The sequence below is a fragment of the Loxodonta africana genome, chromosome 4 (assembly GCF_030014295.1).
Source record: "Loxodonta africana isolate mLoxAfr1 chromosome 4, mLoxAfr1.hap2, whole genome shotgun sequence".
NCBI lineage: Eukaryota > Metazoa > Chordata > Mammalia > Proboscidea > Elephantidae > Loxodonta > Loxodonta africana.
Genome location: NC_087345.1, coordinates 54,228,361 through 54,241,916, shown reverse-complemented (window position 1 = coordinate 54,241,916; position 13,556 = coordinate 54,228,361). Strand labels below are relative to the sequence as shown.

Genomic DNA, 13,556 nt, shown 5'->3' with positions numbered 1-13,556 from the left:
CACTCAAACACACCAACGATCATGAAGATTGTGCAGGATTGAGCAATGGTTTGTTCTGTTTCTCATGGGGTCACCATGAGTAAGAGCTGATTCAACTTCAACTAACAGCAAGTATTACGTTATAGTCTCACAAATGGCTATATTCAGGGTAGAATAAAACAGCGGTTTAGGAATTCCAGAGTGAGGGGTTAAAATCACTTAGGGCGCTCTGGAAATGATTCATAAAAGATGCTTTATTCCTGATGGAGGATACTCTAAAAAGTCCTAAGGCAAAAAATTGTAGGTTATAAATGGAGAAAAGGTAATACTTCCTTGTCACAGGAGGTGCGGGTCCATGTAGGGAAATGGCACAATGGTTAAGAGCTGGGCTGCTAACCAGAAGGTTGGCAGTTTGAATCCACCAGCAACTCCTTGGAAAACCCTATGGGGCAGTTCTACTGTGTCCTGTAGAGTCGCTATGAGTCGGAACCCACTCGACAGCACATAACAACGACAACGGGTTTGCAAAGGTAGATTGCATTGCTGTCCATTTAGGGGAAGCCATTGAAAGGCTTATGATAAGGTTTTTAAAAGTCATTTTTGTCATCTTTGTTGCATTAATGATTGAGAATCAAACACAATTACTTTTGCTTTAAATGCTTTAATTTATGAAAGTCTCAAAATCCTCCTTTTCAGATTAGGATACATTTCTAGTACACACACCACTTGTACTATTGGCTTTCTCTTTTGGGTACTTAAGAGGAAAAAAATAGTAATAGTAGGAAAATGATCTATGCTTGAAACTTCACAGAAGTGAAAATATGTCATTTATTTGGTGATTGCCCTTGATTACATTAATATTTTAAAATTCTTAGTTTGATGATTTTGCTGTATTTTACCTTTATTCTAAGCCACTTGAAATCCTCTTCATAAATGAAATTGACGTATAAAGAATGAAATAAAATATTCTCTCTAAAATTGAAGATATAAGTGGCTATAATTAACATCTAACAGAATTGTCTATAATTTGAATAGGTAAATTAATCTGTTAAAATCTTACACCAATTAAATATATATGTATATATACTCAAGAATCATATTTATAGTATAAAGGAGACAGAAATTAATTATATTTCTCATGCTCACTAATAGATACCACATTATTTTTCCATTAATATTTTTTCATTCTCTAGGAAAATAGTGAATCTTTTTTATGGAGTACAACCAGCCCTTCTCCAACCCTTAGTAGAGTTACGTCTCCATCACGTACCACGTATTCATCGAGCACATTGACACGGAGTACGACAAGCTCTGTGTGGAAAGAGCCTATCAGTTTTCTAGTGACACAGTTAAGACCTTATACAACATATCTTTTTGAAGTTTCAGCTGTCACAACTGAAGCAGGTTATATTGACAGTACAATTGTCAGAACACCAGAATCAGGTATGGTTTCATTTTTTTGTTAGGGAAAAATTATTTGTAGAATAATCTTTCACCATTTCCATATAGATTTTTGTTTAACCTTCCTTCCCTTTCAAAAATTCTTTTTTTGTTTTTCTAATTACAGATAATAGGCAGGCCATCTGCAGCATCTTCGAATTCCTGTACTTTTTTTCAGTACTAAAATAAGCATCTGAAAGATGGGAAGATTTGAAAGAAAGGATTCTTGATCTAATAACCATAATTCTAAGATCAGATTTTATTTTTCTATGATCTCAGCCCTTTCATAATCGTCTCTGTCCTTCTACATATTTCATAGTCATACCCTTCTCTCATTGATATTGCTGTTAACAAATGTGGAGAATTATTGTGTGATTAATGTTTAGTAAAACAATAAACCATATACCTACTTATAGACTCTTAACTGCCATTTTTTCATCTGACCAGTGGCGATAGTACCTTTTTCAGGAGGCTGCTGTTGGATTAAATGAGCATAATTAGATACGATCATTATTATTACTGGGTTCTATGAGTACATATTTCTAGGTTTGGTTATTTATATATTTTATTATGGTGTTATGTCAGTATGGAAGCCCTGGTGGCGTTGTGGTTAAGTGCTATGGCTGCTAACTAAAAAAAAAACGTTGGCAGTTTGAATCCACCAGGCACTCCTTGGAAACTCTATGGGGCAGTTCTACTCTGTTCTATGAGTCAGAATTGACTTGACGGCAGTGAGTTTGTTTTTATGTCAGTAAACATACAAATTATATATATCAGGTGTTTGGTTGTGATTGGTAGTTTTTGAGGCTACCAGAAATTATAATTGGTAAAGCAATTTTTCTAATGACATAGTTGTCATTACATTACATATTTGTTTAATATTTATTTTCTTGATTTAAATAACCATCTTTGAATCATACTATTTCCTTCCTTCATATTTGTTACTTCTTATACAGTAAATATAGAGGGTTATCCAAGGTCAAATTTGGTAGGGGGGGGAAAAAAACCAAAAACCAGTATGTGGAATTGTTTCAATTAAATAATTAAATTTCATTTTTAAAAATATAGAAGCATCTATTAAAATTACACTATAACTAATTGTTTTTATATGTTACTAATGTTATATTAGAATCTCCTAACTGGGTTATGTTTCCTCTCAGGAAAAAAATATAAATATTGATACAAAAAGTAAAGATAATTGTCAGTAGGTCCTGAGGATTGTTTTATATCCCTGACTCTTTCACCTTTGTCTACCAGAGGGAAAGTGTTTATAAAGCCATATAGCCAGACCTTGTTAAAATCTATATATGAAAAAATATACACAGGTATAAATGTTTTAGATAAGTGTAACTGTACAGCGAACTATATAACAATGATGTTTGCATTGTACAATCATGTACGACATTAAATAAATTCAGTTATTGTTCTAAGTTGGAAGCTCACCTGATGATCCAGTATATCTTATTCAAATTCTTCAGTTACATTCTGTTTTTCCTTTATTGAGTTTAAAAAGTCTTTGCTGTTCTGTTAGTATGATATTTTACTGTTTCTAACTTTGTGTTTTATTATGTGTGCTTAATAGGATGCTAGTTATTTAAAATATGTCTCTAATACATATTTATATTTTTCTATGACTATTTCAGTGCCTGAAGGACCACCGCAAAACTGTGTAGCAGGCAACATCACAGGAAAGTCTTTTTCAATTTCATGTGACCCACCAACTACAGTAACAGGAAAATTTAGCTATAGAGTTGAATTATATGGACCATCAGGTAAGTCTTAATTCATTTTGTATTTACCTTTGGACTAAGGATCATACAAAATATGTAACAACTAATTTTTAAAGACCCTGCATTTGAAGTAAATAACAGAAAAGTAATAAAGAAAGTGAGGTCCTTTGAACTTTTTTGTTAAAGGTAGAAGACCATAAATGAGTAAAAGAATGGCAAAACACTATTCACATCCCACATTTCATGAGAAGTTGAAAGAACTAAAGATAACCCCTTGCTAAGAGAAGAGTTAGAGGAGATATATGTCTTCAGATATTTGAGTAACGAGGAAGACCTTGACTTACTCTGACTGCGAATATATTCATGAAGAACAATGGGCTTAAGTTATATTAAATGAGATTTCTGCTTAGAACAAGGAGCAAATTTCTAATAATTAGAGCCCTCTGAAAATAATATTGTAGCTTTAGAAAGTGATGAGTTCTCCATCCTTGTAAACAAACAGGAGGTAGATAGCCACTTGTCAGAGATATTTTGGGATATTAAAGTACCATATTATTTGGGAGTGAATTAAATAAACTCTAAAACCTTTCCGAATCTGAGATTTTATGGTTCTATGAAAAAGTTTAATTTAAATAATAATATATTTAATTCAAATGCATGAGGTGGTATGAACCCATGTATTGTCATTTATTAAAAAAAAAATGGAAAATTATACAAAGCTCCAAATCATTACATTTTGATATTTCTGTGGTATGACTCATATGAGTCATACTCTTATCTCTCATTCCTAAGTAGCATGTGTTCCTACAGTTCTGAAATATTTACAGTCCTTAAAAAAAAGAAAAATGCTAGACTCTTCCTCTCCCTGCAACCCCAATAAAGAGAGACACATATGGATACACAGAGACACCCTTTCTATGTGGTATTACTTTCTAAGACCTGCCTGGTGTACCCTTTCTTCTGTGAAGCTGACACATCAAGTAAGGTGAGAATTGAGAATTGACTATTGTGCTTAGCAACATAGGTATCATGACCACACCTCAAATGAGCAGTTATGGTGAAGTGTGTAGGGTAAATCCCTGGCTGGAATGGGTTAAGAGTGAATAGGAGCATTGGAGCAATGAGTATAGACCATTCTTTTAGAGTTTTCCTGCAAAGGGAAGCAGGGAAATTGAAAGAAGCAGGGGGTAGAGTGGGGGTAAGCAGAGTCAACAGATTTCTTTTAAATAGGACCAAATAAGGCATGCTTGTTCACAGTTGGGAATAATCTAACAGAGAGGAAAAAAAGAAACATTAATGATATAAGAAAGGCAAGATTTACCAGTGAACAGAGGAAGAGGAATGGTAAATAAATAGAAGACACATGGTAATGTTAGTGAAGGGAAGGACAATATACTGAATGGGTGAAATCAGCAAAACATGACAAAGGCAAAAGAAGACGCTTAAAGGAACACAGGAACAAAAGGCAACTATGGCAATTACTGTAACATAGACAATCCTGCAACAATAATATTAATAAATAATAATTTACATAGGGATACATAGGTAGATAGGTATGCTAAAGAGGCATGGGAAGAGTGTAAGGGAGTGTACCCACCTGCAGATATAGGTTAGGTTGTGGATATCTCTGCATACGTATTTGTGGATGTTGCATGTATACTAATATAGACAATAGAACACACAAGGGGCACAGTCAAGGAAACAGCAAAGAAATAGTCAACCAAATACCTACTGGGATGAAGATACTAGGCTTGAAAGCTAAGGACCGTAGACTCGGGGGACATTTATATCAATTGGCATAACATTGTCTATAAAAACAATATTCGACATCCTACTTTGGTGAATAGTGTCCGGGGTCTTAAAAGCTTGTGAGAGGCTACCTAAGATACAACTAGTAGTCTCTTCCCATATGGAGTAAAGGAGAGTGAAGAAAACCAAAGACTCAAGGGAGCAATTAGTCCGGAACACTAAGGGACCACATGCATCACAGCCTACACGACCCTGAGACCAGAAGAACTAGATGGTGCTCAGATACCACTACTGACTGCTCTGAGCAGGATCACAATAGAGGGTCCTGGACTAGTGCTTTTATAACAGAAATACCACAAGTGGGTGGCTTTAACAAAGACAAATTTTTTCTCTCACACTCTAGTAGTCTAAAAGTCCAAATTCAGGGTGCCGGCTCCAGAGGAAGGCTTTCTGCCTCTGTTGACTCTGGAGGAATGTCTTTGTCATCAGTCTTCTCCTGGATTAGGAGCTTCTCAGCACAGGGACCCCAGATCCAAAGGGCATGCTCTGCTCCTGGTGCTACTTTCTTGGTGGTACGAGGTCCCTCTGTCTCTCTGCTCTCTTCTCTCTTTTATACCTCAAAAGAGATTAACTTAAAACACATCCTAATCTTGTAGATTGAATCCTGCCTCATAACTGCCTCTAATCCTGCCTCATTAACATCATAGAGGTAGGATTTACAATGCGTAAGAAAGTCACAGCAGATGACAAAATGGTGGATAATCACATAATGCTGGGAATCATGGCTTAGCCAAGTTGACACACATTTTTTGCGAACACTATTCAATCCATAGTACAGACAAAGTGGGAGAAAAATGTAGAAAAAAAAATCAAATTCATAAAAATGATCAGGCATACTGGCCTGATAGAGACTGGAGGAACCCCTGAGACTATGGCCCTAAAACACTGCTCTGGCTTGGAACTGCAGCCATTCCTGGAAACTACCTTCCAGCCAGCAATAGACAAGCCTATAAAATAAACAATAACACCCAAAAAGAACATGCTCTGTAGAACAGTTACATGAGGCCAAAAGGGCAATATTTGTCCAAAAGTAAAGATAAGAAGGCAGGAAGGGATAGGAAAACCAGGTGAAAGGAAACAGCGAACCTAGGGTGGGAATGGAGAGAGGGCTGACACAGTGTGGGGATTACAACCAATGTCATGGAACATTTTGTGTAGAATTTGTTGAATGGGAAACTAATTTGCTCTGTAAACTTTCACCTAAAACACAATAAAATGTTTTTAAAAAATGTACTATGGTGATATAAGATATTAGCAATAGGGGAAATTGGGTGAGGGATATATAAGATATTCTCTATGCTACCTTTGAAACTTTTCTGTTAATCTAAAACTGTCCTAAAATAAAAGCTATATTTAAGCAACAACAAAAAAGAAAGGTGAGATTTACTGAGGGATGCCCTTAGGTAGGCAGAAAGTAAGGGGATCTTTTGCACAAGGGTAGAGATTAGTGTGATATAATACAGATTGTTTGTCCATAGTAACAGGCAGAAAGGTACAGTACATGGATACAGATGGTGGGAAATAGGTAATCGTGTTGGTAAGAGTCTGTGGAAGATAATTGTTGGTTAATTAAAAATTTTCAACGTAATGAGAATCAAGACTATCAGCGGGGAGTGATCATGGGACAGAAAGTGTTTTCTTCTCTCTTTAGAGGGAAGAGAATGTGTAAAATATCACTTAGAAAATGAGAGAGTAATTGGACCAGGGAAGTTAAATAAGATGTCAGGCACCATTTAGGGCTTATTTGAGATGTGATCATGAATTTAAAGTGATATCAATCGGAGTGATTTTGTGTTTTTCTCTAGCTCCCTTCAACAAGAGAAACCAAAAAAACCCAATGCCATCCAGCTGATTCTGACTCATAGTGACCCTACAGGACAGAGTAGAACTGCCCCATGGGGTTTCCAAGGCTGTTTCTTTATGGAAACAACTGCCACATCTTTCTCCTTTGGAGCAAGGTGGTGGTTTCAGAGTGCTGACCTTTTAGTTAGCAGCTGAGTGCTTAATCACCAGCTCCTTTCAACAAGAGAAGAGCTAGAGAAGGGCTGGGGAATTGAAGACTTACTTAAGGCAATTATTTTAATAATTAACAATGACATTGAAGCTGGATGAAAAGTGGAAGAGTAGAAATCTAGGTGTGAGGGACAGAATGGTGGTAAAATCAATGAATTGGAGGACTCAGTGGAATTACAGGTTGTTGATTCAGGGTTCTAAAAGAAGGAAACAGGAAATAAGAGAAAGTGGTCAGAGGCAGTTGCATGTAATTGAGATTATGGGGGGTTTGTCATTATTGGTAATGGCGTTGTCTAAGTTTTGATAACGAGGGAGAAGCTGAGATAGAGGACTAGATGATGTAAAGAGAGGTCGGAAAGACTTAAGGATTACCTCTAGAGATATTGAAATCACCACAGACTAATACGGTAGTGTTGAAGAGAGTGGGCATTGAGCCAGAAGTTAAATCATTCGGAATGATGGGGAATAACCCTGCAGTTTTTAATGAGGTCGAGTGGAGAGAATGCAGGAGAAAGATGCAGTAACTGGCTTTCATAAAGATAACAGATTTGGAAACCGTATGGGGTCAGTTCTACTTGGCCCTATAGAGTCACTGTGAGTGAGAATCAACTCAGCAGCAGTGGGTTTGGTTTTGGGTTTTAGTGCAGAGAAAAAGTACAGCCAGGATGTTCCTTAGAAGCGAAGATGGTGAGACTTCATCTTGCTTACTTTGGATGTGTTATCAGCAGGGACAATCCCTGGAGAAGGATGAGCTTGGTAAAGTAGGTCAGTGTAAAAGAGGAAGACCCTCAATGAGATAGATTGACACAATGGCTTCAACAATGGGCTCAAACATACTATTGTAAGGATGGCAGAGGATAAAGCAACTTTTCCTTCTGTTATTCATAGGGTCACTATGAGTCGGAACTTACTTGACAACACCTAACAACAATAGTGGAGAGTACTATCTGATGAAAAGGGGGTGGGGAGAATAGGAGAAGATGGGGCAAGGAAGCCCCAGGAGAACATCTGTCACACCTGAAGTGGCATGAGGGTTGCTGGGGAAAAATAGCCACCATTTGAAGTAGCCACAGGGGAGAGGAAGCAGTGTTCCTGGGGAAGAGCCAGGATTCAGCTAGAACAAGAAGGTGAAAGATATGTTCAGAAGTAAAGTTGAGGATTTAAGAAATTTTGATGATGGAATTTTTTAGGAATTTTTCTTAAAAGGTAAACAGGAAATATTTGCTATGTATATCTTTTTACAGAACAAAATAATATTTAGGATTTTAATTGAATATATTTGAGTATAAAATACTGTCACTATTTTTATATTGGTAAAATCTGATGTTTGCCTTTTACACATGGCAATTTAAGATGGCTTTTTGACTTATTGGAAACCCTGGTGGCAAAGTGGTTCAAAGCTACGATTGCTCACCAAAATGTTGGCAGTTTGAATCCACCAGGCACTCCTTTGAAACCCTACTCTGTCCTGTAGGGTCACTATAGTTGCAATGGACTCGATGGCAGCAGGTTTGGTTTGGTTATGATTTATTAAAAAGTAATTTTAAACACTAGAAGTTTTTTTATGTTCTTTCCATTAATTTAATTAAATTGATACCAGTACCATACTAAGCCAAAATGTTTAAAATATATTCACTTTTAAAATTATAGTGACAAAAATAAAAAGGTCAACACTTTAATTGCTGTCCTTGGCTCTGTACTTAAATGCGGCAATGATTACATGTTTGATGAGAAAATAATCCACAGATACATTCTGTCATTTGCAGGCCGGGTTTTGGATAATAGCACAAAAGACCTGAAATTTGTATTCACTAACCTAACGCCGTTTACAATGTATGATGTGTATGTAGCAGCTGAAACCAGTGTGGGGATTGGACCCAAGTCAAACCTTTCAATATTCACTCCTCCAGATGGTAAGAACATCTTTAGAGAGTCAATGGAATATTTTTGTTATGCTTACGAATTTTGTTAAATTGGTTAAACATTTGAAGCAACATGGTTTGTATTTACTAATGTTATTATTGTTATTATTATTATTTTACCAAATTACTACCTAATTTATTCTGAATTTGTATTTCCCAGAATAATCCCATAGCATGCTTCATAATAAAAGGGATCCAAGAGCAAGGAAAATTAGGAAACCCTGCTTACAATACCAGCCTGTTAGAAATTCACAATGAATATTAGCAAAAGCTCAAGAAGTCTTAAATAAACACATTTAACCTTGTTTACCATTGTTTAGCCCACAATGTTTAATGTAGAAATTTTGTCTAGAACTAGCGTTCAGAGGAATCCATATATTCCCAATGGCTATAATAAGCAAGCAAGGATTCTTGGAGACTGCATTATGCCAGGTTAGCAGCATTTACTGAAATTAGTAAAACAATATTTCTTCTGAAGAAACTTTTTTTTTCTCTAAACATTAAATACTGTGGTGTTAGATGAACTGTAGTGATTTAAAAAAAAAAAAGTTACCATATTATTTCACAATATATTCTCCTGGCAAACACCAAACTTGCTAAGTATCTTTATTGTAATTTTTGAGAAGAATACAATAAATTCTTACAACACATAAACATTTGCAAAAGTTTCCAGATTTTGGTTGTGTGGTAGCTGGCATAGAGTAACTAGCAACTTACAGAGAGAGAGAAACACAGCCTTAAAGACTGAGCATACCTTCATTGGAGCAATTATTCAATTATTTGACCATTAGAGGGCAGCATCTATTAGGCAATTGTGTGCTTCTCCCCCTTAAAGAACAGTTAGTTTTTGAAAGTGTGATAATATTTTGCTGTTGAAAGAATTTGAAAATTGTTTGAATCTATTACAGAAGAAAATCCTAAATGTATGTAGTTTCAGTACACAGATTGAGAAAGAGATGCATACTCATAAGCAAAATGTTGTAATTTTTCATAAAATTATACCGTGTGTGTGTCAGGAAACTCAGCTTTGTGTGACTTCCCATATGATATTAAATTTTCCTCTCATCTCCACATGCAAACTACTCTTAAGCATTTCCAAGAAAGCTACACAGATTTATGGAGGCTATCAAACAGAGCAGAGGGATTTGGCCATTATTAGACTGGAGCTCTTGGTTTTGGTCTTAAAAGCAATATCTCTACCAACCGAATTCATCAATCATGTTCTATTCTTATGTTACACAATTAAATACACTCCTAGTTTTTGCTTTTTTTCAAGTAAAGCCTGTTTTTCGTGCTTTTTAACTGGATCCACAATTTAAGATTATTACTTTATTATCATTGTCTTTGACCTACAGAATTTGACAAAAAAAGGGGAAATAGATAACACATTGCCAAGAGAGCAGAGCTAAAGAACTAGCCATGCTATTTACTTTGGGTCTTATTTTAAAAACTCATTTCCTTTTCTTTATTTCTGTTTCTTAATTCACAAAAATAGCAAGTACAGTTTTAAGGACACAGTTCCATATATATCCCATGGGTTATTTTTCACACCAAGTAATTTTAAATAGATGGCTTCATTGGCTCTGTATAAAAAGCAATTAATCCTTCATTCCACCCTACTCCCTCCCTAAGCTACTCATCATAAAGGCCATATTCAGGTGACTTCCAGAGGAGTCCCCATGGGCAGCAGGTGGGCTCTACTAAGGGCAGGAATGGCAGGGTTCTTACCTGCACATGTTGGCTTCCTTCAGTGGAGTTCTCTGGGGATAGTTCAGCCACAGGAGGTGCTTTGATGGAATGTTCTGGCGAATGTAGTAAATGCAGCTTTTCATTTATGACAACACTCGTTAATTCTAGCTCCATGAATTAAAAATTTGCAATAAAGGAATCTTCAGACTTATGAGAACAATGTAGTAATTCATTAAAACTATTTTCAATTATAAATTGATATCTTAAATTTAGGTTGTTCTTTTTCATTTATTAATACCATAGGGTTCTTAGTGTTTCAGTTAAGGTTACTGAATTTATTTCCTTCTCTGTAACTTTAAAAGTAGTCTACAGTCTATTTAAAAATTCAGACTAGCTTGATTCTTGTTAATTAGTACCTTCAAAAACAACTGAGGTTTCTAGAAAAATGTTGAATTGACCTATTAGAGGTGGTAGCTGTGCATGAGATGCACTGGCCGGTAGTCCAACCTGAGTCTCCCTCATGGAATATCCAGCCTGAGTCTCCCTTATGGAAGGAGAACATTCTACCAGTGAACCACCAATGCCCTCTTTTGCATTATAGTGGGGTTGATTTCATTAACACTTTGCTTGGTTCAGTGGTAGAATTCTTGCCTTCTGTGGGGAGATCCTGGTTTGAAACCTGGTCAGTACACCTCACGGGGAGCCTCCACCCTTCTGTCATTGTAGGCTTGTGCATCGCTATGATGCTGAGCAGATTTCAGTAGAGCTTCCAGACTAAGGCAGGCTAGGAAGAAAGAGCTGGTGAGCTGCTTCAGAAAATCAGCCAACGAAAACCCTGTGGATAACTAACAATGGTCCAGTCTGCGGCTGATCATGGGAATGGGTCAGGACCCAGTAGCATTTTATGTACGTGTTCTCCATAAGTAAGAGGCTGACTTGACCTCAGCTAACAAGGTGTTACAGTTGATAGTCTGCTGTTAATCATTAAAAAATAGAACAAATAAGATAAAATAAACATCATTTTTGTTATAGCATTTCTACATATTTCATAAAGTTCTTACATATATACTTGAATATTTTGATGAGTTGATTTATACATAGACATGAAAAACAGGTTATTTTGAGAAAAATTAATCATATAATAATCTCCAATGTTACAAAATATCAGAGTTGCCTCTTTCATAATCAGACAACGCTGATGAATATAACATTTAAAAAAAAAATACCATTGCCATCGAGTCTATTCCGACTTCTAGCTACCCTACAGGACAGAGCAGAACTGCCTCATAGGGTTTCTAAGGAGCAGCTGGTAGATTCAAGCTGCCGACCTTTTGGTTAACAGCCGAACTCTTAACCACTGTGCCACCAAGGCTCCAAATTTAACATAGGAAATGGCATTTTTTTAATATTTCTATGGGAGTAAAATAAAATGTTTAAAAAATGTTGCTTCAGTGTCCCCTAATAAACTTTTCTGTCACCACCTTAAAAGGAGGGTAGCAATATGATTTCTTAAAAGCAAACAAATATTGAAATCCACATTTACTCCCCCCCATAAATAGACTAGGAAAAAGAAGACTTTTGTCCTCAGTGATTTCAACTGGTTAGTTCCTACATGTGTTCCTACAGTAAGATCTTTGTAGGAAAATTGAGAGGCTGCCAGCTTTGTGTTCTTCAGGATTATCACGGGCTTTTATTTTATTTCCTTTTTTTATTGTACTTTAGATGAAGGTTTACAGAACAAACTAGCTTCTCATTACACAGTTAGTACACATATTGTTTTGTGATATTGGTTAACAACCCCATGACATGTCAACACTCTCCTTTTTCAGCTTTGGGGTCCCTATTACCAGCTTTCCTGTCCCTTCCTGCTTTCCAGTCCTTGCACCTGGGCTGGTGTGCCCCTGTAGTCTCATTTTGTTTTATGGGCCTGTCCGATGGCACTGGGTTTTTTTTTTAGTCTTTGGCTAAAGGATGAACCTCAAGAGTGACTTCATTACTGAGCTAAAAGGGTATCTGGGGGCTGTACTATCAGGGTTTCTCCAGTCTCTGTCAGGCCAGTAAGTCTGGTCTTTTTTTGTGGGTTACAATTTTGTTCTACATTTTTCTCCAATTTTTTTTCTGTCTGGGACCCTCTATTGTGAACTCTGTCAGAGCAGTTGGTGATGGTAGCTGGGCACCATCTATTGTACTGGACTCAGTCTAGTGGAGGCTGTGGTAGTTGTGGTCCCTCAAGGGCTTTTGTTTTTAATATATATTTTCAAAATGCAATTCTAATGGAGATTTAATTTGCTAGATAACGGCAAAATTTACTTAATGTATTTTCTTTATCCCAATGCCATTTGTGTCTATTTTATTTCTTCTAATAATTTTTCATTTGAAAAAGTCAAACTGTTCGGATTTTTTTTTTTTTTTTTGGTTATGTGTCTACTCTGTTTATAATTTATTAGTAAAATTTATAAATGTATTGACTTGAGAATGATTCTTATTCTTGTGGACAACACCTTCAGAATTGATGCTGAACCATGAATAATTGCCCTGTATGTTTGATGTTCTTTAGTTAATTTTGTATCAATATTAAAGGAGTTTGATATAATCCACACTTCTCTGGTTTCCCTGAAAGAATTTGTGCTGTAACCAGATCAAGTATCTTTCTAAGATAAGATACAGTGCTGTCTACTCCATTTCCTTTATCCCCTAAGCTTTTTCTTCTTTCATAGAAAAAAAAAAGATAGGTTTACAGTTATTATTCTTATAAAAGTTTGGGGTATGTTTTTAGGGAAATAATCTTTACTTGTAATTTTAGGCATTCGTGTCATGGGGCAATATTAATTGTTTACTGAAAAAAAGTCTTACAAATTAAGATAAAGTAACAGTGTCTGCTACTACTTTCAGGTTTGGCTAGCAAAATAAGAGACAGTAAAGTAGATTTTTTTCTGGTTTACTGGGTGATTTTTGGTATCCTACTACATTAATA

The 13,556-nt window shown here is 36.0% G+C and overlaps 1 protein-coding gene across 1 annotated transcript in view; it reads left to right on the top strand.

Annotated features, from left to right (window-relative positions):
- Nucleotides 1-13,556, top strand: part of PTPRQ (protein tyrosine phosphatase receptor type Q) — a 253,770-nt gene that overhangs the window by 11,541 nt on the left and 228,673 nt on the right. The window contains 3 exon segments of the mRNA XM_003405222.4: nt 1,173-1,422; nt 3,063-3,191; nt 8,738-8,884. Coding sequence (XP_003405270.2) covers nt 1,173-1,422; nt 3,063-3,191; nt 8,738-8,884 — 526 coding nt within the window.